The 25,384-nt window shown below is 41.4% G+C and overlaps 2 protein-coding genes across 3 annotated transcripts in view; both read left to right on the top strand.

Annotated features, from left to right (window-relative positions):
• The first annotated feature begins 121 nt into the window (after positions 1-121).
• LOC106584801 (transmembrane protein 80) lies at positions 122-5,162 on the top strand. 2 transcript variants are annotated; one of them, XM_014170398.2, is made up of 7 exons: positions 122-182; positions 382-398; positions 592-685; positions 1,201-1,293; positions 3,129-3,330; positions 4,124-4,200; positions 4,708-5,087. In XM_014170398.2, the coding sequence occupies exons 1-6, from the start codon at positions 164-166 to the stop codon at positions 4,152-4,154; spliced, it is 456 nt and encodes a 151-aa protein (XP_014025873.1). In that variant the 5' UTR covers positions 122-163; the 3' UTR covers positions 4,155-4,200; positions 4,708-5,087. The 2 variants fall into 2 exon arrangements, with proteins under 2 accessions (XP_014025873.1, XP_014025875.1); XM_014170400.1 differs by lacking the exon at positions 4,124-4,200 and having other exon boundaries at positions 4,708-5,162.
• Positions 5,163-14,457: 9,295 nt separating this feature from the next.
• The window catches only part of LOC106584800 (epidermal growth factor receptor kinase substrate 8-like protein 2), a 97,595-nt gene continuing 86,668 nt past the window's right edge, over positions 14,458-25,384 (top strand). The window contains exon 1 of the mRNA XM_045706542.1: positions 14,458-14,789. The gene's annotated coding sequence lies outside the window, so the exon portion shown is untranslated. The remainder of the gene's footprint in view (positions 14,790-25,384) is intronic.

Below are 25,384 nucleotides of genomic sequence, written 5' to 3'. Positions count from 1 at the left end.
TTTGTGTGTGTTGTGATAATTACAATGCCCGATTTAACGTGACAGGACCTTGGGTGTTTTTTTGCCCTGTACTTCCCCTTCCAGTCCACTAGATGGAGACATGTAACCGCTGGTTATACAGACAACAACTCCACTGGTGAAGAAGGAAGAAACAACATTCAACATGGCGGCGAACAGAGCAGGTAGGACGCGTTGCTATAGCCACGGATGCAATTCAAACGATACTATGAATTTGAAATGCATTTCGGATTAATAATTTTACAGTCCCATATTCTGATTAATTTACTGCTGCCACAGATAGTGTGTATTTATACGGTTGTGTGTGAGAAACGGACTGATATTTGTTCACAGAATTTCACACATTGTTTTATTTCCTTGCAGGCAAGTCTGCTGTTGTCGTATCCTTTTCAAAATAAAGCTAGCTAGCAATGGACATAGCAACAGGTTTAAAAAAAATACTGTCAAGGTGTTTCTTCCCTTGGAATGAAAAATTAATGGATATTTTAAAACGAATTGAACACACACACACACACACACACACACACACACACGATACAGATCATGAAATCCGCCCTTAACCGCCACCTCCAGCTATCGTCTGTTCCTCTCCAGCTCCTGCTGTACCTGACAGCCCTTTACTATGTCTTCTACTTCCTCTCTACACTCTGCATGATCATCTACAAGAGTGAGGCACCTTCTGCTTGCACGCTGGTGTTGTTGTTGTTGTTGTTGTTGTGTGAGAGAGAGAGAGAGAGAGAGAGAGAGAGTGACTAATCTTCTGTATGCACACTGTTGTTGTGTGAGAGAGTGACTAATCTTCAGTATGCACACTGTTGTTGTGTGAGAGAGAGACTAATCTTCTGTATGCACACTGTTGTTGTTGTGTGTGAGAGAGAGACTAATCTTCTGCATGCACACTACACTGTTTTGTTAGGTCATGTACTCTAGTAGAGTGTACCTACTGTTCTGATTCAGTTCAGAACATCTTTATTGTCCCTGTTTTTTTGTGCAGCATAAACACCTAGACAAAGAGACATTTGTATGTAGGCCTGTTGCAAAGATGGTCCTTGGTCCGGAGACTACTTGAAACCACCATATATGCGGTCTTGTTGTCAATAGATAGGGTCTTGGCCTCAAGGTGATCTGGAGCCGGATAGTTCTGGTCTTGACTCCGTCTCTGGTTTGCTGCCTGTCCTCTAGGTCGTGTGATGAGCTACCCTGATGACCTCCTAACCCAGGATCTAGGTCTGCTCTTCTTCATGGCTTGTCTGGAGCTGCTCCGACTCTACTGTGGTGAGTTGTAGTGGGGGTCTGACTCTACTGTGGTGAGTTGTAGTGGGGGTCTGACTCTACTGAGGTGAGTTGTAGTGGGGGTCTGACTCTACTGAGGTGAGGTGTAGTGGGGGTCTGACTCTACTGAGGTGAGGTGTAGTGGGGGTCTGACTCTACTGTGGTGAGTTGTAGTGGGGGTCTGACTCTACTGAGGTGAGGTGTAGTGGGGGTCTGACTCTACTGTGGTGACTGGAGGTGTAGTGGGGTTCTGACTCTACTGAGGTGAGTTGTAGTGGGGGTCTGACTCTACTGAGGTGAGTTGTAGTGGGGGTCTGATTCTACTGAGGTGAGGTGTAGTGGGGGTCTGATTTTACTGTGGTGAGGTGTAGTGGGGGTCTGACTCTACTGAGGTGAGTTGTAGTGGGGGTCTGACTCTACTGAGGTGAGGTGTAGTGGGGGTCTGAAATTTGAGCAAGGCATTCAGCCTCTTAAAGGGTGATTCCATGCCAGCGGGAGCGGAAAATATTTTTGCTCTCTCCGATTTTTCTGGAAATTCTCACATAATAACTTCATTGCAAGGAAGGATGTTTGAAATGCTTTTTTCATTTGAAATTTGCAATTTTAGGCAATTTTTAAACCTGTACATGCCTCCTGTCAGACCCTATGATCTGTGAACCGTACATGAATACAGACAACATCTAGTCATTATACTGTCAGACTCTATGATCTGTGAACCGTACATGAATATAGACAACATCTAGTCATTATACTGTCAGACTCTATGATCTGTGAACCGTACATGAATATAGACAACATCTAGTCATTATACTGTCAGACTCTATGATCTGTGAACCGTACATGAATACAGACAACATCTAGTCATTATACTCCTTATAGTGTTCTCTAACATGTGGAGTATGTCTAGATTCTGAAATACACATTTTCACTTTCACTTTCACTTATTCAACATAAAAAATCTTAATGTCAATATCTTTTTTTTCATATATATATTTTTTATACATATTGTTTGTATTATTATACTCTTCAAACATGTTCTCTGGTACACTTAAGTGATATGACCTATCACAGCCCTCATAAACCTATCACAGCACTCCTTTAGATTGGACCAGCAGAGGGAGTTCCCTTTGAATCCATTTTCCCATTCACTGTGTTGTTGAATCCATTTTCCCATTCACTGTGTTGTTGAATCCATTTTCCCATTCACTGTGTTGTTGAATCCATTTTCCCATTCACTGTGTTGTTGAATCCATTTTCCCATTCACTGTGTTGTTGAATCCATTTTCCCATTCACTGTGTTGTTGAATCCATTTTCCCATTCACTGTGTTGTTGAATCCATTTTCCCATTCACTGTGTTGGTGCTGCTCATAAAATGGATCATACCTTCAGAATTAGCATAGAGCCCACCTTGGAAATATGTGTTCAAATTAACAAAATTACTTAGATATTAATATTTCATTATATAAATTAATACATTATTGTGAATTTCTTTATTTTGTTATCTAGACATACTCCACATGTTAGAGAACACTATAAGGAGTATAATGACTAGATGTTGTCTGTATTCATGTACGGTTCACAGATCATAGAGTCTTACAGGAGCCATGTATAGGTCTATAAAGGGCCTAAAATGGACACTTTCATCGTGATTCTTGTAACAAATGTACAAATGATTTTCAAACATCCTTCCTCTCAATGAAGATCCTATGTGAGAATTGCCAGAAAAATCTGAGATACCCAAAATGATTTTCCTCTCCCGCTGTCGCGGGATCACCCAATACTGCTTCAGGGCATCGTGCTATGTCTCTCCCTCCCCCACCCACCCACCTCCTTCCAGGTGTGAGGGGTAACCTGCAGGAGACGGAGGGTTATATGTGGGCTAACCTGGCCATGACGGTGGCTACGGCCCTGCTGTCTGTCTACTTCCTGGTATGGCAGCTGTACGTGATGCATGCTGACGTCATCATCAACGCCATACTGCTCAGTGTTTACGGACTGGGAGGGGTCCTCGGTCTGGCCACACTGGCTAGATTCACCAGGTTAGTTATCTATTAGCCGTGTCCATCCTACTCACATAGCTATCTATTGATATGATTCATATTTATTCAATTCGTTTTGTTTTTGTGATTTAATAATTAAAGGGATACTTTGGGATTTTGGCATTGATGCCCGTTTAATCTGGGCTCCCGAGTGGCGCAGCGGTCTAAGGCACTGCATCTCAGTGCTAGAGGTGTCACTACAGACCCTGGTTCGATTCCAGGCTGTATCACAACCGGCCGTGATTAAGAGTCCCAAAGGGCGGCGCACAATTGTCCCAGCGTCGTCCGGGTTAGGGTTTGGCCGGGGTAGGCAGTCATTGTAAATAAGAATTAGTTCTTAACTGACTTTCCTAGTTAAATAAAGGTAAAATAAAAAGTCTATGGGTATCTACTAGCAGCAGATAACCAATCACTCTAAGTCTATGGGTATCTGTTAGCATGCTAGCAGATACTCATACACTTCCAGTCATTGCGCTAACGCTAGTTAGCGTTGGCTTGCGAAACTACCTCTAACTTCCTTCATACTGGACACAGAGACATAAAAATGGTACCCACGAGTTCATCATCCCTTTAATGATTTTGTTGACATTTTATCTAGGCCTATTTTTAAGTAGGCTAATAGGCCTCTCCCACCAGTCACCAGTGTTTTGAATGGCATTGTGTTGTGTTGTGAATGGCCTGCCTGCACTGAGCGGCGCTCCCTTTTGTCTGCTCTATTGTCCATGATTGAAATAAACTCCTGTGGTTCTTCAGAGCCTTTGTGAATTATTGATCCAGGTTTTATTCATCCAAGCGTCACTGTATACCGCCTTCTAAGGCTATGACATCAGAGCCAGACCTCACGTTTTCCTCCAAAAGACAGAATGGATTGTGAGTAAAATACCTGAGTGACCGCTTCTACTGAAGAGATTGGTAATGGGTTAAGTCTGAACGTTCCACACTGAACAAGGCTTTAAAGGTTTCACTTTCCAATGACTGTGATATGTTTTATTTGTAAATTTTTTAACCCTACTTTAGTTGAATACAGTTATTGTAAGTCCCTCTGGATAATTCTGCTAGTATGTAGCCTAATGTGTATTCAACTATGTGCTAGTATGTAGCCTAGTATGTAGCCTAATGGCTGTTATAATCTCCACCCGGCACAGCCAGAAGAGGACTGGCCACACCTCATAGCCTGGTTCCTCTCTAGGTTTCTTCCTAGGTTTTGGCCTTTCTAGGGAGTTTTTTCCTAGCCACCGTGCTTCTACACCTGCATTGCTTGCTGTTTTGGGGGTTTTAGGCTGGGTTTCTGTACAGCACCTTGAGATATCAGCTGATGTAAGAAGGGCTATATAAATACATTTGATTTGATTTGATTTGTTCACTTCTGTCTTTCAGTGTCTACTCCTGACCCCATCAATTATAGCTGCACTGACAGCACCTCCAGAATCTCCTACACTCCTTCACTACCAAACCTTAATGGAAGGTAAAGCCTCTGCTGCATCGTTGGAGATGTCTGAGTATCAATGCAGGTGTTTGGGGTGTTCAGAATGCTAGTGGAATCCTGTCTCGGAGCTCTACGGACAATTCCTTTGACCTCATGGCTTGGTTTTTGCACTGTCAACTGTGGGACCTTATATAGACAGGCGTGTGCCTTTTTCAAATCATGTCCAATCAATTGAATTTAGCACAGGTGGATTAAAATCAAGTTGTAGAAACATCTCAAGGATGATCAATGGAAACAGGATGCACCTGAGGTCAATGTTGAGTCTCATAGCAAAGGGTCTGAATACTTATGTAAATAATGTATTTCTGTTTTACATTTTTTATAAATTTGCAAACATTTCAACGACAAAAAAAGTGTTTTTGCTTTGTCAATTGTTGGTTATTGTGTGTAGATTGATGTGGAAAAAGTCGAGGGGTCTGAATACTTTCCGAATGCACTGTACATCACATCTATAGGCTACATTCAAATGGACATGCAAATAACAACCTATAGAAGATGGACCTCCAGTGTTCTTCTAAGCGGTACGTTTGCAATCATTCAGCCGATCCTAAATCACTCCCAACCCCTTTCCCTTGGCCCTAACTCTTCAATGTTAATCGCCTATTGCTGTGTAGTGGATATTCCCACATCTTGGTTACAGGGGGAGAGGTAGGGAGTGAATTGAGACTGATATTCTGAATAGCATAGGGGCCTTCTCAAATACCAATCTACTTTTATCATATCCCTTTCTTTGGTAGGTTATGGCACTTTAAATCTTGTTGTTTATTGGCCTTTATCTCTGTCTTTCTCCTTCTCTCTGTCTTTCTGTCTGTCTGTCTGTCTGTCTGTCTGTCTGTCTGTCTGTCTGTCTGTCTGTCTGTCTGTCTGTCTGTCCGTCTGTCCGTCTCTCTCTCTCTCTCTCTGTGTCTCTGTGTCTGCCGGTGTCTCTCTGTCTCTCTCTGTCTCTCTGTCTCTCTCTCAGTGACATATGTAGTTAATGGATAGCCTCAGCCTGAAGGTGCCACCTCAGGTCTCTTGTCCCTCACACCCCTACGGAAGGGCAGCTCCCGCTCAGCCCAGTCCAAGCTCTTCTCTGTCTTGGCACCCCAATGGTGGAACCAGCTTCCCCCTGAAGCTCAGACAGCAGAGTCCCCGCCCATCTTCTGAAAACATCTGAAACCCTACCTCTTCAAACAGTATCTTAAATAACCCCCCATTTTGTTGCTGGGAGCAACAAAATGGAGTCATGGTCAGATTTTCCGAAAGGAGGGCGGGGCAGGGCTTTGTATGCGTCGCGGAAGTTAGAGTAACAATGGTCCAGGATTTTTTCCGCCCAGGTAGCGCATTCGATATGCTGATAAAATTTAGGGAGTCCTGTTTTCAGATTAGCCTTGAAATAGAGGAAGTAACAGTGCAGGTAGATGGTAATGGAAACTGTACTATAGAGGCACAAAATAGGTTAGAGGAAAAACAAAAGAAAAGGAGGTACTTATTCAAGAACGATCAAGTGTAATATATTACAAAAATAAAGCGAATTGGATGGAAAATTGGGAAAAATGTATAAACATTTTCTTGAAACTTCAACATAGAAATGATACCAAAAATAATTAACAGAAACTTGTTAGCACGTTTTAATTACTCCTATAAAAATTGTAGACTTTCAGGTTCTCAACAAGAACGTCTGATTTCATTACTACTAAAACAGGACCAAGGTGATAAGTATAAAGATCTAGTCCATTTAAAAAAACTGGAGGCCTCTTACAGTTCAATGTTGTGATGAGAAAATCCTTGCGAAATGCATAGCACATAGAATAAATTTTTTTTTTTTACCAGATATTGTTAATCCTGATCATGGACGATATATTGGAGATAATATACAATTACTTGAAACAATTGAACATTATGAAACATCGAAGATACCAGGCCTGTTCAACATAGCATATTTTGAAAAGGTGTTTAATAAAGTATGACTATAATTTATATATAAATGCCTGGATTACTTTAATTTCTGTGAAACTCTTATACAATTGTATTTTATTTGACAATAGATTAAAGTAATGTACCGCAACCCTAGAACTAAAATAATAAATAATGGTTACTTGTCAGTAAGTATTGAGATTTAAGAGGAGTAAAACAAGGCTGTCCGTTGTTTCCATATCTATTTATTATGGCCATTGAAATGCTAGCTATTAAAATATAGATCCAACAAGAACATCAAGGGGTTAGAAACCCAGGGGATACAAACTAAATTGTCAATGTATGCCGATGACTCTAGTTTTTTCTTAAGTCTGCAATCTGGATCCCTGCACAGTCTCATTGAAGATCTTGATCACTTTTCTAGCCTCTGGATTGAAACCTAATTATGACAGGTGTACCATATTATGTATTGGATCGTTAAAAAATACAGTGTTTACACTACCTTGTAGTTTACCAATAAAATGGGTGGATGGTGAGGTAGACATACTTGGTATTCAGATCTCAAAAAATATAAATGAATTTACTACAAGCAATTTCAATAGAAAGTTAGCAAAAATAGATAAGATTCTGCAACCATGGAGAGGTAAATACTTGTCTATTTATGGAAAAATCACATTGATTAACTCTTTGGTCCTATCACAGTTTACTTACTTACTAATGGCACTGCCTACTCCAGATGACTCATTTTTTAAATCATCATACAAATTCATTTTTATTTGGAATGCTAAGCCAGACAAAAGTAAACGTGCCTATTGATATAATGAATATGAGTTTGGGAGGCTATAATTATTTTAAAAAATTAAAGCTTTAAACCTTCACTCATATATAAGTTATACTTAAACACAACTTCTCATTTCCGAATAATTGAAAAATACATTTTGTGTGAAGTCCTTTGTTCAAAAATTGCCTTTTTGCCTTTATACAGATTACAACTTCTCATTTACGAATAATTGAAAAATACATTTTGTGTGAAGTCCTTTGTTCAAAAATTGCCTTTTTGCCTTTATACAGATTACAACTTCTCATTTACGAATAATTGAAAAATAAATGTTGTTTAAAGTATCACCCTTTCTTAAACAAGCAATAAAAGCTGGTTACAATTTCAGTTTTATCCTACAGAAAAGAGAACAAATATTACAACAAATGTTATGGTTAAACTGAAATATACTGATTAATAAAAAAACATTCTTTATGGAAAAAGTGTTTAAAAATTGGTATTATATTTATTAATTATATTATGAATATAAACGGAGGAGTTATGTCACATAGGCAGCTATCGAAAATATATGGGAATGTCTGCTTAATCCAAACTTACAGACAACTGATTGCAGCATTACCACAAAAATGGAGGAGGCAAGTGGAAAAGGGAAAAGGTAGGGAACTTGTTTGCCTGCCATATATTAAAGATACAAATTGGCTGAAAGGAATTGGAATAAACAGAAAAATATACCAGTTTCATTTGCGGATAAAATGTTGACAGCTACGTCATACAGGTGACAAAATAAATGGGAAGAGATTTTTCGATTTTCAATTCCATGGCACATGGTTTATGAACTGGTACAAAAAAACAACACTTGATTCAACACTTAAAGTTTTTACATTTAAATGATTATATACAATTCTTTCCCCCAACAGAATGCTATATATATACAACAATCTCAGCTCTGTAGATGTTGCTGCGAAGAGACAGAATCACTATATCATTCATTCTGATATTGGCCCCATGTAGCTTGTTTCTGGTCACATGTTCAGGAAGGTGTTAAAAAACAAATCACAAAATTCACTTAAAATTAACCTTACAAATAGCAGTGTTGGGCAATTTGGAAAGCCGTAGTCAGTCAATAAATAATATAATATAATAATACTCATCTTTAGCTCGCAATCTGTGGATACTGTATGATTAGAAAGGTTTAAAAAATGGTGTAAAACATCACAGCACAATTGAAAAATATATGGCGCATGGAAACCAAATGAAGGTGGTCTATGGTGATAGGTGAGTGGCTGAGGGGATTGGCTGAGGGGATTAAAGAGTTTGTTTGGTAATGTATTACTGTGATGTGACTGCTTTATATACTGCTCAAAAAAATAAAGGGAACGCTTAAACAACACATCCTAGATCTGAATGAAATAAATAATCTTATTAAATACTTTTTTCTTTACATAGTTGAATGTGCTGACAACAAAATCACACAAAAATAATCAATGGAAATCCAATTTATCAACCCATGGAGGTCTGGATTTGGAGTAACACTCAAAATTAAAGTGGAAAACCACACTACAGGCTGATCCAACTTTGATGTAATGTCCTTAAAACAAGTCAAAATGAGGCTCAGTAGTGTGTGTGGCCTCCACGTGCCTGTATGACCTCCCTAAAACGCCTGGGCATGCTCCTGATGAGGTGGCGGATGGTCTCCTGAGGGATCTCCTCCCAGACCTGGACTAAAGCATCCGCCAATTCCTGGACAGTCTGTGGTGCAACGTGGCGTTGGTGGATGGAGCGAGACATGATGTCCCAGATGTGCTCAATTGGATTCCGTTCTGGGGAACGGGCGGGCCAGTCCATAGCATCAATGCCTTCCTCTTGCAGGAACTGCTGACACACTCCAGCCACATGAGGTCTAGCATTGTCTTGCATTAGGAGGAACCCAAGGCCAACCGCACCAGCATATGGTCTCACAAGGGGTCTGAAGATCTCATCTCGGTACCTAATGGAAGTCAGGCTACCTCTGGCGAGCACATGGAGGGCTGTGTGGCCCCCTAAAGAAATGCCACCCCACACCATGACTGACCCACCGCCAAACCGGTCATGCTGGAGGATGTTGCAGGCAGCAGAACGTTCTCCACGGCGTCTCCAGACTCTGTCACGTCTGTCACATGTGCTCAGTGTGAACCTGCTTTCATCTGTGAAGAGCACAGGGCGCCAGTGGCAATTTACCAATGTTGGTGTTCTCTGGCAAATGCCAAACGTCCTGCACGGTGTTGGGCTGTAAGCACAACCCCCACCTGTGGACGTCGGGCCCTCATACCACCCTCATGGAGTCTGTTTCTGACCGTTTGAGCAGACACATGCACATTTGTGGCCTGCTGGAGGTCATTTTGCAGGGCTCTGGCAGTGCTCCTCCTGCTCCCCCTTGCACAAAGGCGGAGGTAGCGGTCCTGCTGCTGGGTTGTTGCCCTCCTACGGCCTCCTCCACGTCTCCTGATGTACTGGCCTGTCTCCTGGTAGCGCCTCCATGCTCTGGACACTACGCTGACAGACACAGCAAACCTTCTTGCCACAGCTCGCATTGATGTGCCATCCTGGATGAGCTGCACTACCTGAGCCTCTTGTGTGGGTTGTAGACTCCGTCTCATGCTACCACTAGAGTGAAAGCACCGCCAGCATTCAAAAGTGACCAAAACATCAGCCAGGAAGCATAGGAACTGAGAAGTGGTCTCTGGTCCCCACCTGCAGAACCACTCCTTTATTGGGGGTGTCTTGCTAATTGCCTATAATTTCCACCTGTTGTCTATTCCATTTGCACAACAGCATGTGAAATTTATTGTCAATCAGTGTTGCTTCCTAAGTGGACAGTTTGATTTCACAGAAGTGTGCTTGACTTGGAGTTACATTGTGTTGTTTAAGTGTTCCCTTTATTTTTTTAGCAGTGTATAAAAGTACCATGTATGTAAAATATGTATTTAAAATGTAAATGTAAAATATATGTACAGTACCAGTCAAAAGTTTGGATACACCTACTCATTCAAGGGGTTTTCTTTATTTGTTACTATTTTCTACATTGCAGAATAATAGTGAAGACATCAAAACTATGAGGGAAGCCCACTTTTTATTTTTTTTATTTTTTCTCCTGTTGATACTGAATGTGTTATTTATTATTAAACTCTGTATTTCTTAACAGTTTTTCTTTTCCAAGGGTACAGGTTTTATTCACTTACAATTTGACATGAATATTGTACCTGTAACCAAAACTGATAGAACAAATAAAGGATTTAACCGACTGGCACCCGGACTCGTACAGGACAACCTCTCACCTATAAAAGATTCAATTAAATCCAATTCAATAAAACTGTATTAATCTCTGAGGGGTAATTTTTACTGGGCCTACTAAGTAAATAACAACACGACAACAGCATGAAGATACCACAACATATACCGTGTCATAATCACCACAGAACAACTTCAGACTAGTCCAGATAACAGTGCAGTTACAATTCACAGATGTTGCATGATCGTTACTTAAGATATTATTTATAGTTTACAGTGTTTAATTCAATCATGCTTCTTTGTATTGCCTCCTTATGGAAATAAGGCTCAGCTGGTTTCCATTTAGAGACTGAAACCGTGACGTGAAATGGAACAACTGAGTTTGGATTCAGGCTACTAATTTTTGCTCTGTTGTGACAGAAACCTATACGTCTTCAACAAGGTAATTTGTAAAATGACACAGAGATAGGGCCTACCTGAACAACGAGCCAGCATTCATTGTTACCCGTCTGTGTCATTGAAACCAGGGCAATGTTCCACACTGTTGCTCCTCTTTCTTTCTGCCAGCTACTTAAAGCTGTTCAGCCTCTCTCGCCTCTCATACACAATCACATACTTGGAGACGGAATATTGACTTTACATTGCAGCCAGTAAATGTTAAAAGGCATATTAATTAGGAAGAAAATAAAACTACAAATGCATGGATACTGGAGTGTTTTTGTCTACATTTATTTTTTAAATGTGTCCTATTTAATGCAACTTGCAAGGCCCTCATGCACTGTGTTGACATTATGGATTTCCCCCACTCACATTTCTTAATAAAAATGTTGCCCAGAAAGAATGTTGATGTTATGATTTGACCATATACAGAGCATAATTTCCAAAACAAACAGCACAACCTTCATAGCTTGGTTTTAGCAGATTGTCTATTATATTGACAAGATATTTGAGTGACCGCTCTAACAATGGAAATACATGTCCTCAAAGATGGAAGGCAGGCAGGATGAGGCGAGATCAGGTGTGACCATTCTATCCAATGAGAGGGCTGATATGTATGTCAACAAGGCACACCTGTTAATTGAAACAATCAATCAAATGTATTTATAAAGCCCTTCTTACATCAGCTGATGTCACAAAGTGCTGTACAGAAACCCAGCCTAAAACCCCAAACAGCAAGCAATGCAGGTGTAGAAGCACGGTGGCTAGGAAAAACTCCATAGAAAGGCTGGAACCAAGGAAGAAACCTAGAGAGGAACCAGGCTATGAGGGGTGGCCAGTCCTCTTCTGGCTGTGACGGGTGGAGATTATAACAGAACATGGCCAAGATGTTCATAGATGACCAGCAGGGTCAAATAATAATAATCACAGTGGTTGTAGAGGGTGCAACAGGTCAGCACCTCAGGAGTAAATGTCAGTTGTCTTTTCATAGCTGATTACTCAGAGTATCTCTACCGCTCCTGCTGTCTCTAGAGAGTTTAAAAAAACAGGTCTGGGACAGGTAGCACGTCCGGTGAACAGGTCAGGGTTCCAGCAGGTCTGGGACAACAGGTCTGGGACAGGTAGCACGTCCGGTGAATAGGTCAGGGTTCCAGCAGGTCTGGGACAACAGGTCTGGGACAGGTAGCACGTCCGGTGAACAGGTCAGGGTTCCATAGCCGCAGGCAGAACAGTTGAAACTGTAGCAGCAGCACGACCAGGTGGACTGGGAACAGCAAGGAGTCATCAGGCCAGGTAGTCCTGAGGCATGGTCCTAGGGCTTAGGTCCTCCGAGAGAAAGAGAGAGAATTAGAGAGCATACTAAAATTCACACAGGACACCGGATAAGACAGGAGAAATACTCCAGATATAACAGACTGACCCTAGCTCCCCGACACAAACTATTGCAGTATAAATACTGGCTGAGGCTGAGAAAGGAGGGGTCAGGAGTCACTGTGGCCCCGTCTGACGATACCGGACAGGGCCAAACAGGCACGATATAACCCCACCCACTTTGCCAAAGCACAGGCCCCACACCACTAGAGGGATGTCTTCAACCACCAACTTACTATCCTGAGACAAGGCCGAGTATAGCCCACGGAGATCTCCCCCACGGCACGAACCCGAGGGGGGCGCCAACCCAGACAGGAAGACCACGTCAGTGACTGAAATGCATTCCAAGTGACTACCTCAGGAAGCTGGTTGACAAAATGCTAAGAGTGTGCAAAGCTGTCATCAAGGCAAAGGGTGGCTACTTTGAAAAATCTCAAATATAAAACATATTTTGATTTGTTTAACACTTTTTTTGGTTACAACATGATTCCATATGTGTTATTTCATAGTTTTGATGTCTTCACTATTATTCTACAATGCAGAAAATAGTAAAAATGTTTTTTCTTCACCAAATTGGTAGGCCTTTCTTTACTAGTCCTGTATATAGCTGTCTGTAGCAAGGGCAAATGTTTACTTTGCTCCCCAAACATCTTTGTGGCTATGTGTGAGTCCAATTCTATCAATCAGTGCATTCGTTAGAACCTAACCACTACGAAACTTCTATTTCATCACATAATCCTCACGTAGCAAAATTAGAAATTATATTTTTTGTTGACTAAATTCGACAATCTCATTTACCTCCATACAACAACAAAATAATCCTCACTTCGTGGGTTTATTTTCCTGGCTATAGGCAAATTTAAGACGGGAAACATTCTTTTCACGGCCAAAAAAATATGACTTTTTTGCATGTATGCACTCTCATTGGCTAGAATGGTGCCACCTGACCTCCCGCCTGCTTTCCATCATTGAGGACATGTATTTTAATTATTCCAGTGGTCCCTCGACTCTCTTGTCAATATAATAGACCATCACTATCTGGTCAATATAATAGATCATCACTATCTGGTCAATATAATAGACCATCACTATCTAGTCAATATAATAGACCATCACTATCTGGTCAATATAATAGACCATCACTATCTGGTCAATATAATAGACCATCACTATCTGGTCAATATAATAGACCATCACTATCTGGTCAATATAATAGACCATCACTATCTGGTCAATATAATAGACCATCACTATCTAGTCAATATAATAGACCATCACTATCTGGTCAATATAATAGACCATCACTATCTGGTCAATATAATAGACCATCACTATCTGGTCAATATAATAGACCATCACTATCTAGTCAATATAATAGACCATCACTATCTGGTCAATATAATAGACCATCACTATCTGGTCAATATAATACACCATCACTATCTAGTCATTATAATAGACCATCACTATCTGGTCAATATAATAGACCATCACTATCTGGTCAATATAATAGACCATCACTATCTGGTCAATATAATAGACCATCACTATCTGGTCAATATAATAGACCATCACTATCTGGTCAATATAATAGACCATCACTATCTGGTCAATATAATAGACCATCACTATCTGGTCAATATAATAGACCATCACTATCTAGTCAATATAATAGATCATCACTATCTAGTCAATATAATAGACCATCACTATCTGGTCAATATAATAGACCATCACTATCTGGTCAATATAATAGACCGTCACTATCTGGTCAATATAATAGATCATCACTATCTGGAATACTATACCCCGCCACCACGACGGCTGTGCTCCTCCCCTTCCCGCACACTCACCTGTCACTCACCTGCTCTCTCTCTCTAGCTCCTTCCCCAAACTGTCGTCGGTCTGGGCTGCCCGATATCAACAGCTACCACAGGAGCAAACATACATATAGATATATATTTACGTATCACTTTATTTGAATACCAACACAGTAAATACCGCAACGTCAGATCGCTCTGGTATCAACATAGGAGGCTACGTGTCGCCTTGACCATTAGCGCTACTAACTAGTCGTCCAGACTGACTGCTGTTCAGAACATTTGAAGAGATACTTTGTTGATTGTTGCAGTGAAATAAAGTGTTTTGGACTGAAACTGTCAACAGTGTGCCATCCGTAGAAGAGAGAAAGAGCGGTGACCTAGCTTGTTCAGCGTTGCGCAGGTAAGGACTATAGTTGGACTATTTTATGACATTTCTATACCTACTCCTTTTTTTCCACAGTTGTATGTCTGTTGCATGTTTCTGGAATGGATACGATAACGTCATGCATTTGACCCTATCCGTAAGGCGTCCTATGTAGGGCTAATTTGACCCTAGAGTTTAAGGATTCATTCCGGTCCTTAATGTATTTATTCATAATGCCCCCTCCCCCCCCAACACACACACAATTTATATGTACGTTATTAGCCTCTGTTTTTGGGCTGTTTCAGGCTAGTGATTTAACCTGAAAATAAAATTATATAAAAATGGTATGGTTGTCGAAAATGAACACTTCTGTGCTAGTTCATTGGATGGTTGATTGTTGATGTAGGAGCTATTATGAGTTATTTTACATGTATTTATTATATAATTTCAATATAACACCACATTATTACCTGAGTCCAGTGACAGATAGACTTGTGTTTATGACATTATTACCCGAGTCCAGAGTATTGGTATTGACTTGACAGGTCTAAATCTATCTCTTCGTGTGTGTGTGTGTGTGTGTGTGTGTGTGTGTGTGTGTGTGTGTGTGTGTTGGTGTGTGTAAAGCTTACCGAATGCTTCCAGGTCGAAACAGTTAGCGTATATATTATGACAACATTTTGTGACATTTTTGTTAGTTTTTTGTCTTCGACAGGTGTCTTCGGTTATTCTTGCACACATTTAAAAAAAAATTGGAGACAAGTCGAAGTTTGGTAGCCGAAGTCTATGCCCTTTTGTGCGTTTTATTTTGTAGTTCAACGAGAGATTACTTGTTTTCATGCACTAAACATTTTAGCTAGATGTAAAATTGCGAGACTTAATAAGACCTCATTGGCAAAACAGCTAAATTTAATTACAGATTTATTGATTTATCTTAGATTAAGACTATTTGGAAAAAGTGTTTCTGGCTATGTTGTTGCTAAGGTGGCTCAAGATGGCCAAACAACAGGTAATATTCCCTGTTTTTCAAGTGAAGGTCAAACAACAATATTTTTTTCCTGTTTTTCAAGTGAAGGTCTTTAGGAACTATGCTAGGAGCAAACCGAACAGGTGTATGCTGTGATCATCATGTGGCAGGTAGCCTGGTGGCAGGTAGCCTGGTGGTTAGAGCGTTGGACTAGTAACTGAAAGGTTGCTGGATCAAATCCCCGAGCTGACAAGGTAAAAATCTGTCGTTCTGCACCTGAACAAGGCAGTTAACCCACTGTTCCCCGGTAGGCTGTCATTGTAAATAAGAATTTGTTCTTAACTGACTTTCCTAGTTAAATTAAACATTTAAAAAAAATGTAGGTCTAGTAGTACAATTTAACTGCACCATTGTAACAGTGTAGGTTCCGTCCCTCTCTTCGCCCCAACCTGGGCTCGAACCAGGGACCCTTGCACACATCAACAACTGACACCCACGAAGCATCGTTACCCATCGCGCCACAAAAGCCGCGGCCCTTGCAACGCAAAGGGAAACCCTACTTCAAGTCTCAGAGCGAGTGACGTCACTGATTGAAATGCTATTAGCGCACACCACCGCTAACTAACTAGCCATTTCACATCGGTTACACCACCAATAAGCAGCCTGATAGGAACTATCTTGATTGAAGGATTGTTGTTTTATAAGGATTGCGTAGGGCATTTTGGCAAGAACTAAATTGCTGACCAAACAAATTAAAACAATACAACAACAAAAAACATTTTCACAAATTACCTAGTACATTTTTTTTTTATATATTTTTTTTAAACATTTATTTACATAGTCTATTTTATTCGTTATCCATAAATAAATGAGAAAGGGCAGGAACATTTAAACTAGGAACAGTGGGTTAACTGCCTTGTTCAGGGGAACAGTGGGTTAACTGCCTTGTTCAGGGGCCGAATGATAGACCTTGTCAGCTCGGGGATTCAATCTTGCAACCTTTCGGTTACTAGTCCAACGTTCTAACCACTAGGCCCCTTGCCACTAGGCTGCCCCTTGCCACTAGCTGTGTCAATACTACTCTCAACGCCAAACAACTAGCTAGCTACTGATTGGAGAATAGCTTTTGTCTGTATGTACACTACTTCATGTGTGTAATGAATTCTGCTAAGTGTATTAGCTAGGTACCGATCAGTTTTTTTTCTGTTGTTGTTGTGTTGTGTGGGAATGTGGCTGTATGTTTACAGAAGAAAAATGGGTTAAAGACTAACACAGGTGGACGAATCAGTGTTCACTATAGACACAGAAGAGAACACGTACTAACAACTATATCAAAATGTAACGACTTATAGAGGAGAAATTTATAGAAAACATCCCGGCATACTGTATAGTGGATAGACCACACTGTCTCAGTAGCGAACCAGCCATCTTGGATGTTAGCAATATGAGTTAGCCCAATATAATGATCCAGCCATCTTGGATGTTAGCAATATGAGTTAGCCCAATATAATGATCCAGCCATCTTGGATGTTAGCAATACGAGTTGGCTCAATATAATGATCCAGCCATCTTGGATGGTAGCAATATGAGTCAGCCCAATATAATGATCCAGCCATCTTGGATGTTAGCAATATGAGTTGGCCCAATATAATGATCCAGCCATCTTGGATGTTAGCAATATGAGTTGGCCCAATATAATGATCCAGCCATCTGGAATGTTAGCAATATGAGTTGGCCCAATATAATGATCCAGCCATCTGGAATGTTAGCAGTACGAGTTAGGTTGGTTTCTGTGTCATTTGAAGTTGATTCAGAACTGTCTCGTCGGATTATCTAATGACAGTACTGTATTGTTTCTGGTGCATACCACAACCATACACCCTCCGATGAGCCTTCTGAAACTCCACACCTCATCTATTGTTGTGGTGTTTGTTCACGTCATCTTATGTGTAGTGTCGTTGCCTTGACAACACCCTTAACCTCGGTACCTGTTCAATGATGAGGCTTGGAACCGGAAATGAATGTTAAAAATATGAAGTTTAGAGACGTCACAGGGACACGGAGACAATACTCTTATAGTAGCTACCTAATAAGAAGCAGAAAAACAAAACTGAATGTTAAAATTTGAATATAATAAGGTTTTAATTATGAAAGAATAACTGGGATTAAAAAAAAGTATAGAAATGTCTCTGGTCAAAACACATAAAATACACACAAAAATGCACATAAAATAGTATAGCCACAAACAATACTTGTATTATTTCACAACCAAAACAAGGTTTATTAAAAACAAAACAGTGTTTTAAGTGAGAAGAAAGCATTGGTCTGAAGCCGAAAAATAAAGGAAATTCACATGAGCACCACAATGCCTACTTCACCCATGCTCCACCAAGGTTTTCCAGCACACAACTTTGACCTACTACAGTAGCTATGTTGGTCTATTGTACTTCAAACAATGTGTAGGCAGGTTGCTTAGGATTCAAACCTTCTCAAACAACCTGATTCATACTGTTAGAGGAGGTACTTCCACAATAATGTGATTTGTACTGCAACTTTCAAGGTAATGTAGTGGATTCTTCATTTTGTCTGTGTATCCATAGCAACGGCCCCACATAGGCTGCTCTGCTCAATGAAGACTCTAAACTCCGACAAAACTCAAGGAACATTATTATTTTCTGTGAAATAATCTTTATTGTCTTATATTAGGATGAGGTTGAAGGACTTCGGACACCATGTTATGATCTTTGTCAGATATGACTTTACTGCAGCAGCAGAGCAAATTTAGTGAAGCTCTGCCCTTACCCTAGTTATTGATGATGAAATGGCCCTAACCCGGCCCTAACCTGATGTATAATGTCGGGGCCCGTCGGGCTCGGATCGGCTAGCAGAACTCTACCAGATATCTTTGGGATTAAATGTCAAGAGATGAGTTGACGATGACAGGCAAGGGAATGTCAAATGGAACGTACTGAATTAGCATCAAGGTAAGAAGTATATGGCCGGGCCGGGATTTTCTTGTCCTGTCGCGCTCTAGCGACTCCTTGTGGCGGGCCGGGCGCAGTGCACGCTGACTCCAGTCACCAGCTGGACTGTGTTTCCTCCAACACATTGGTTCGGCTGGCTTCTAGGTTAAGCTAGCAATGCGGCTTGGCAGGGGCGTGTTTCTGAAGACGCGTGGCTCTCGACTTTCGCCTCTCCCGAGTCCGTAGGGGAGTTGCAGCGATGGTACTAGACAGTCTGGAGCTGGTCTGGAGCCAATCCGTAGCTGGTGGTTCTCCTTAATAACCTCTTACATCTAGACGTTCCGCTAGCGGAACACCTGCTCCAATATCCAATGATGGGCGTAGCGCGAAATACAAACTCCTCGAAAATCCGAAAACTTCAATTTTTCAAACATATGACTATTTTACACCATTTTAAAGACAAGATTCTCCTTTATCTAACCACACTGTCCGATTTCAAAAAGGCTTTACAGCGAAAGCAAAACATTAGATTATGTCAGCAGAGTACCCAGCCAGAAATAATCAGACACCCATTTTTCAAGCTAGCATATAATGTCACAAAAAACAAAACCACAGCTAAATGCAGCACTAACCTTTGATGATCTTCATCAGATGACACTCCTAGGACATTATGTTATACAATACATGCATGTTTTGTTCAATCAAGTTCATATTTATATCAAAAAACAGCTTTTTACATTAGCATGTGACGTTCAGAACTAGCATTCCCACCGAACACTTCCGGTGAATTTACTAAATTACTCACGATAAACATTCACAAAAAAACATAACAATTATTTTAAGAATTATAGATACAGAACTCCTTTATGCAATCGCGGTGTCCGATTTTAAAATAGCTTTTCGGTGAAAGCACATTTTGCAATATTCTGAGTAGATAGCCCGGCCATCATGGCTAGCTATTTTGACACCCACCAAGTTTGGTACTCACCAAACTCAGATTTACTATAAGAAAAATTGGATTACCTTTGCTGTTCTTCATCAGAATGCACTCCCAGAACTTCTACTTCATCACCCAATGTTGTTTTGGTTCCAAATAATCCATAGTTATATCCACATAGCGGTGTTTTGTTAGTGCGTTCAAGACACTATCCGAAGGGTGACGCGCCCGGCGCGTATCGTGACAAAAAATTTCAAAATATTCCATTACCGTACTTCGAAGCATGTCAAATGCTGTTTAAAATAAATTTTTATGCGATTTTTCTCGTAAAAAAAGCGATAATATTCCGACCGGGAGTCGTTGTTTTCGTTCAAAGACTGAAAATGTAAACATGGAGTCGTTTCGTGCACGCGCGCCCCAGTCTAATTGTTCTCAGATCGACCACTTACCAAATGCGCTACTGTTTTTCAGCCAGAGACTGCAAAGTCATCATTCAACATTCTGCCGCCTTCTGAGAGCCTATGGGAGCCTCAGGAAGTGTCACGTTACAGCAGAGACACTCTGTTTTGGATAGAGATGGCAAAGAAGGCCAAGAAATGGTCAGACAGGGTACTTCCTGTACAAAATCTTCTCAGGTTTTGGCCTGCGATTTGAGTTCTGTTATACTCACAGACACCATTCAAACAGTTTTAGAAACTTTGGAGTGTTTTCTATCCAAAGCTAATAATTATATGCATATTCTAGTTTCTGGGCAGGAGTAATAACCAGATTACCAGGGTACGTTTTTATCCGGCCGTGAAAATACTGCCCCCTATCCATAAAAAGTTAAGAAGCTGGAGAAGACATTAGAGCCATCAGCCACATCAGCGACAAGCTGCAGGACCTTCACTTGCTCTTGTATTTATTTCACCTTTATTTAACCAGGAAGGGCTTTTTCAAGAGTGTCCTGGCCAAGATAGGCAGCACCAAGTCATTACACAATTGCAGACAGACAACATGAAAAACTACAGGTAATCGAGTAAAAAAAATCATAGAATTCAGAAGAGTCTAACAAAAATCATAAAACAGCAAATTAAAAACATTGACATGTCAGGGAATCAGCCTCAAAATCCTTCATCAGCTGTTTTAAAAACACCATTCTTCCAGTTTAAAAGTATTTTGTAAGGCGTTCCAAGCTGATGGTGCAGAGTACATTAAAGCCCTTTTACCAAATTCAGTTCGGACATTTGGACAGTTAGCAGGATAAAGTCATGCGAATGAACAATAAAACATTTCTGAACAATAAAAATGCCCAAATAAAATGGTCGTAAAACCCAAATGGCTTAGTAAATAAAAGTATACCAGTGACTGAGCCTACGAGTGACTAGAGAAGTCCAGCCAACCCTGGTATATAAAGTGCAGTGGTGCATAAGGGTTTTGCATTTTAAAATGAATCTCAATGGTCCATGGTAAAGGTTGTCAGTTGATCTCAAACACTGAGCGGAAGCATTCATATATAAAATATCCCCATAGTCTAGTAAAGGCATAAATGTAGCTGATACTAGCCTTCTTCTAGCCTCCTCCTAGTTCCCAACTGGCCTACCTGGTTAAATAAAGGTAAAATAAAACCTTATTCCTAAAATAAAATCCCAACTTCAGTTAAAAAAAAATTGAAAGTTGTTGAATATGCAATTTAAAAGAGGCTGTCATCAATTATAATCGTAAGATATTTATGAGGTTACAGTCTCAATCTCATTCCCCTGACAGGTAGTAATAGGTGAAAGGTTCAGAGGTCTATTTCTTGCTATAGAAAACACCATTTGTTTAGTTTTGTCAGTATCGAGGATAAGCTTCAATTGGCACAAGGTATGTTGAACAGTATAAAAAGCAATTTGCAAGTTCTGGAAAGCTTTTGTGAGAGACGAGGCACAACAATAAATAACAGTATCATCAGCATACATGTGAAGTTGCGCATTTAGCACATTTTTGTCTAAATTATTTATATAATTAGTGAATAAGAGGGGACCAAGTACAGTGCCCTGGGGTACACCATTACAGATAGACAATTTAACAGACATGAGCCCATTAAATTGAGTGCACTGAGTTCTATCAGAGAGATAGTTAGCAAAGTATGCAACTGTATGCTCTGAAAGACCTACACTCGACAATCTCTGCCTCAGTATAGCATGATCAACTGTATCAAAAGCCTTAGAGAGATCAATGAAAAGTGACACACAGTGCTGTTTTTTTGTCAAGGGCTTCAGTGATATCATTTAAAACCTTCATCGCTGCTGTAATTGTGCTATGCTTCTTCCTGAACCCCGATTGGTACATTGATAAAATAGAGTTAGTATATAAAAACTATTTTAGCTATTCACTCATAAGGGTTTCAAGTATTTTCACCAGGTGTGACAGCTTTGAGATCGGCCTATAATTATTTAAAAGAGTTGGATCTCCCCTTTTAAAAGTGATAGGACAAATGCTGATTTCCAGATCTTTGGAGTTTCATTACATTCCAGGGTTAAATTTAACAGATATGTAAGTGATTTGATAGGGCACGGCAGAGGCAGATGACTGGCACCCCCACACCACCACGCAGTTGCAGGACCTTCACATACTCTTGGTGCCACCACTCAGCTGCAGGACCTTCACATGCTCTTGGTGCCACCACTCAGCTGCAGGACCTTCACATACTCTTGGTGCCACCACACCACCACTCAGCTGCAGGACCTTCACATGCTCTTGATGCCACCACACCACCACTCAGCTGCAGGACCTTCACATGCTCTTGGTGCCACCACTCAGCTGCAGGACCTTCACATGCTCTTGGTGCCACCACACCACCACTCAGCTGGAGGAGAACTTTCCAGAGCAAGAGAGAGCGAGAGAGAGATGGGTGTAGCTCTTCAAGGTTGCCATGAGAGAATGTTCCATTTAGCCTGTGGTAGAGGCTCTCTGGAACTATATTCATATGTTCAGTCTGAGTGGAAGGGTCCAGGAAAGAGAGGAAGGACTATGTGCACATCATCCCTGTTATGAGTGAAGAGGAGTGGTTATAGATAAAACGGATGCCAGAGAGGCCAGAGCAGCGAGGCAAGACAGGCTGCCAACTCTGGCTCGTGTTGCTTCTCTGTACTTGTGGCTTCCCACCACATCTGTAGATGTAGAAAAACTATTCTCACAGTACCAGAACCTGTTAACTCAGAACAGGAGAAGCCTGTCTTAAAAATATGAGATGCTTCCTGTTTCCAAGTTCATCGGCAATGCTGAAGAGTGAACTCTCACACGGGCTCACTCCTCACCCTGCCCTGCTCTAAATATTGGACAGCACAGCTCTCTCGCTCTCACTCTCTCTCTCTCGCTTTCTCTCTCGCTTTCTCGCTCTCGCTTTCTCGCTCTCGCTTTCTCTCGCTCTCGCTTTCTCTCGCTCTCGCTTTCTCGCTATCGCTTTCTCTCTCTCTCACTCTCTCTCTCACTCTCTCTCTCTCTCACTCGCTCTCTCTCTCGCTCTCTCTCGCTCGGTCGCTCTCTCTCTCGCTCTCTCTCTCACGCTCTCACTCGCTCTCTCACTCGCTCTCTCTCGCTCTCGTGCGCTCTCTCTCTCTCTCTTGCTCTCTCTCTCTTGCTCTCGCTCTCTCGCTTGCTCTCTCTCTCTTGCTCTCTCTCTCTCTTGCTCTCTCGCTCGCTCGCTCTCGCTCTCTCTCTCGCTCTCGCTCTCTCTCTTGCTCTCCCTCTCTCTGTCTCTCTTGTTCTCTCTCTCTCTCTGTTAGAATTACTGTAGGTCATACTTACATCCATACATTTAAACTGTATTGTAGGGAGGTGAGCAGGTTGCAAAGTTATGGAATGTTCTTGGCAGAAATGTATTGTGCTGAACAGGTATGTAGGAAATGATGTTGGCCCGGTTACATTCCTGTCTACACCTCTTTAGGTTTTGTTTGTTCATCTGGTGGCCTGTATGACTCTTCAGACTCTAGTGATTCAAATTCAGACATTAAGTTCTCAGGGTATTATAGTGTTACATTTATTTTTGTGAATTAAATTCTTCGATCTTAGTTTCTACATACAAAAACATTATGTTATTGAATTAAAGTTTACGGTCTGAGTTGTATAGGCTACATTCATTTTATTTAACCTTTTATTTAACTAGGCAAGTCAGTTGAGAACAAATTCTTATTTTCAATGACAGCCTAGGAACAGTGGGTTAACTGCCTTGTTCAAGTGCAGAACGACAGATTTTTACCTTGTCAGCTCGGGGATTCGAGTTACTGGCCCAACGCTCTAACCACAAGGCTACCTGCTGCCCCAACATTATCAAAAGTATGTGGACACCCCTTCAAATGAGTGGATTTGGATTTTTCAGCCACACCGTTGCTGACAGGTGTATAAAATAGAGCACACAGCCATGCAATCTCCATAGCTAAACATTGGCAGTAGAATGGCCCATACTAAAGAGCTCAGTGACTTTCAAACTGGAACCGTCATAGGATGCCACCTTTCAAACAAGTCAGTTCGTCAAATTTCTGCCATGCTAGAGCTGCCCCCGGTCAATTGTAAGTAATGTTATTGTGAAGTGGAAACGTCTAGGAGCAACAATGGCTCAGCCGCGAAGTGGTAGGCCACACAAGCTCACGGAACGGGACCGCCGAGTGCTGAAGTGCGTAATAATCGTCTGTCCTCAGTTGCAACACTCACTACCGAGTTCCAAACTGCCTCTGGAAGTAACGTCAGCACAAGAACTGTTAGTCTGGAGCTTCATGAAATGGGTTTCCATGGCCGAGCAGCCGCACACATGCCTAACATCAAGCGTCGGCTGGAGTGGTGTTAAGCTCGCCGCCATTGGACTCTGGAGCAGTGGAAACGTGTTCTCTGGAGTGATGAATCACACTTTACCATCTGGAAGTCCGACAGACAAATCTGGGTTTGGCAGATGCCAGGAGAACGCTACCTGCCCGAATGCATAGTGTCAACTGTAAAGTTTGGTGGAGGAGGAATAATGGTCTGGGACTGTTTTTCATGGTTCAGGCTAAGCCCCTTAATTCCAGTGAAGGGAAATCTTTACGCTACAGCATACAATGACATTTTAGACAATTCAGGGCTCCCAACTTTAAGGAAACAGTTTGGGGAAGGCCCTTTCCTGTTTCAGCATGACAATGCCCCAGTGCACAAAGCGAGGTCCATACAGAAATTGTTTGTCGAGATCGGTGTAGAAGAACTTAACTGGCCTGCACAGAGCCCTGACCTCAACCCCATCGAAAACCTTTTGGATGAATTGGAATGCCGACTGCGAGCCAGGCCTAATCGCCCAACATCAGTGCCCAACCTCAATAATGCTCTTGTGGCTGAATGGAAGCAAGTCCCCACATTAATGTTCCAACATCTAGTGGAAAGCCTTCCCAGAAGAGTGGAGGCTGTTATAGCAGCAAAGTGGGGGGGACCAACTCCATATTAATGCCCATGATTTTGGAATGTGATGTTCGACGAGCAGGTGTCCACATACTTTTGTAGTGAATATCATCCAGGCAGAAAATAGTTCACTCTTCCCACAGCACATCTCTCTCTCTCTCTCTCTCTCTCTGTCTCTCTCTCTGTCTCTCTCTCTCTGTCTCTCTCTCTATCTCTCTCTCTCTCTCTGTCTCTCTCTCTCTGTCTCTCTGTCTCTCTCTCTCTCTGTCTCTCTCTCTCTGTCTCTGTCTCTCTGTCTCTCTCTCTGTCTCTCTGTCTCTCTGTCTCTCTCTCTGTCTCTCTGTCTCTCTCTCTCTGTCCCTCTCTCTCTGTCTCTGTC

Source organism: Salmo salar, chromosome ssa23, assembly GCF_905237065.1.
Source record: "Salmo salar chromosome ssa23, Ssal_v3.1, whole genome shotgun sequence".
Taxonomy (NCBI): Eukaryota; Metazoa; Chordata; class Actinopteri; order Salmoniformes; family Salmonidae; genus Salmo; species Salmo salar.
Note: the sequence above shows the minus strand (reverse complement) of the source record. Positions and strands in the feature narration are given on the sequence as shown.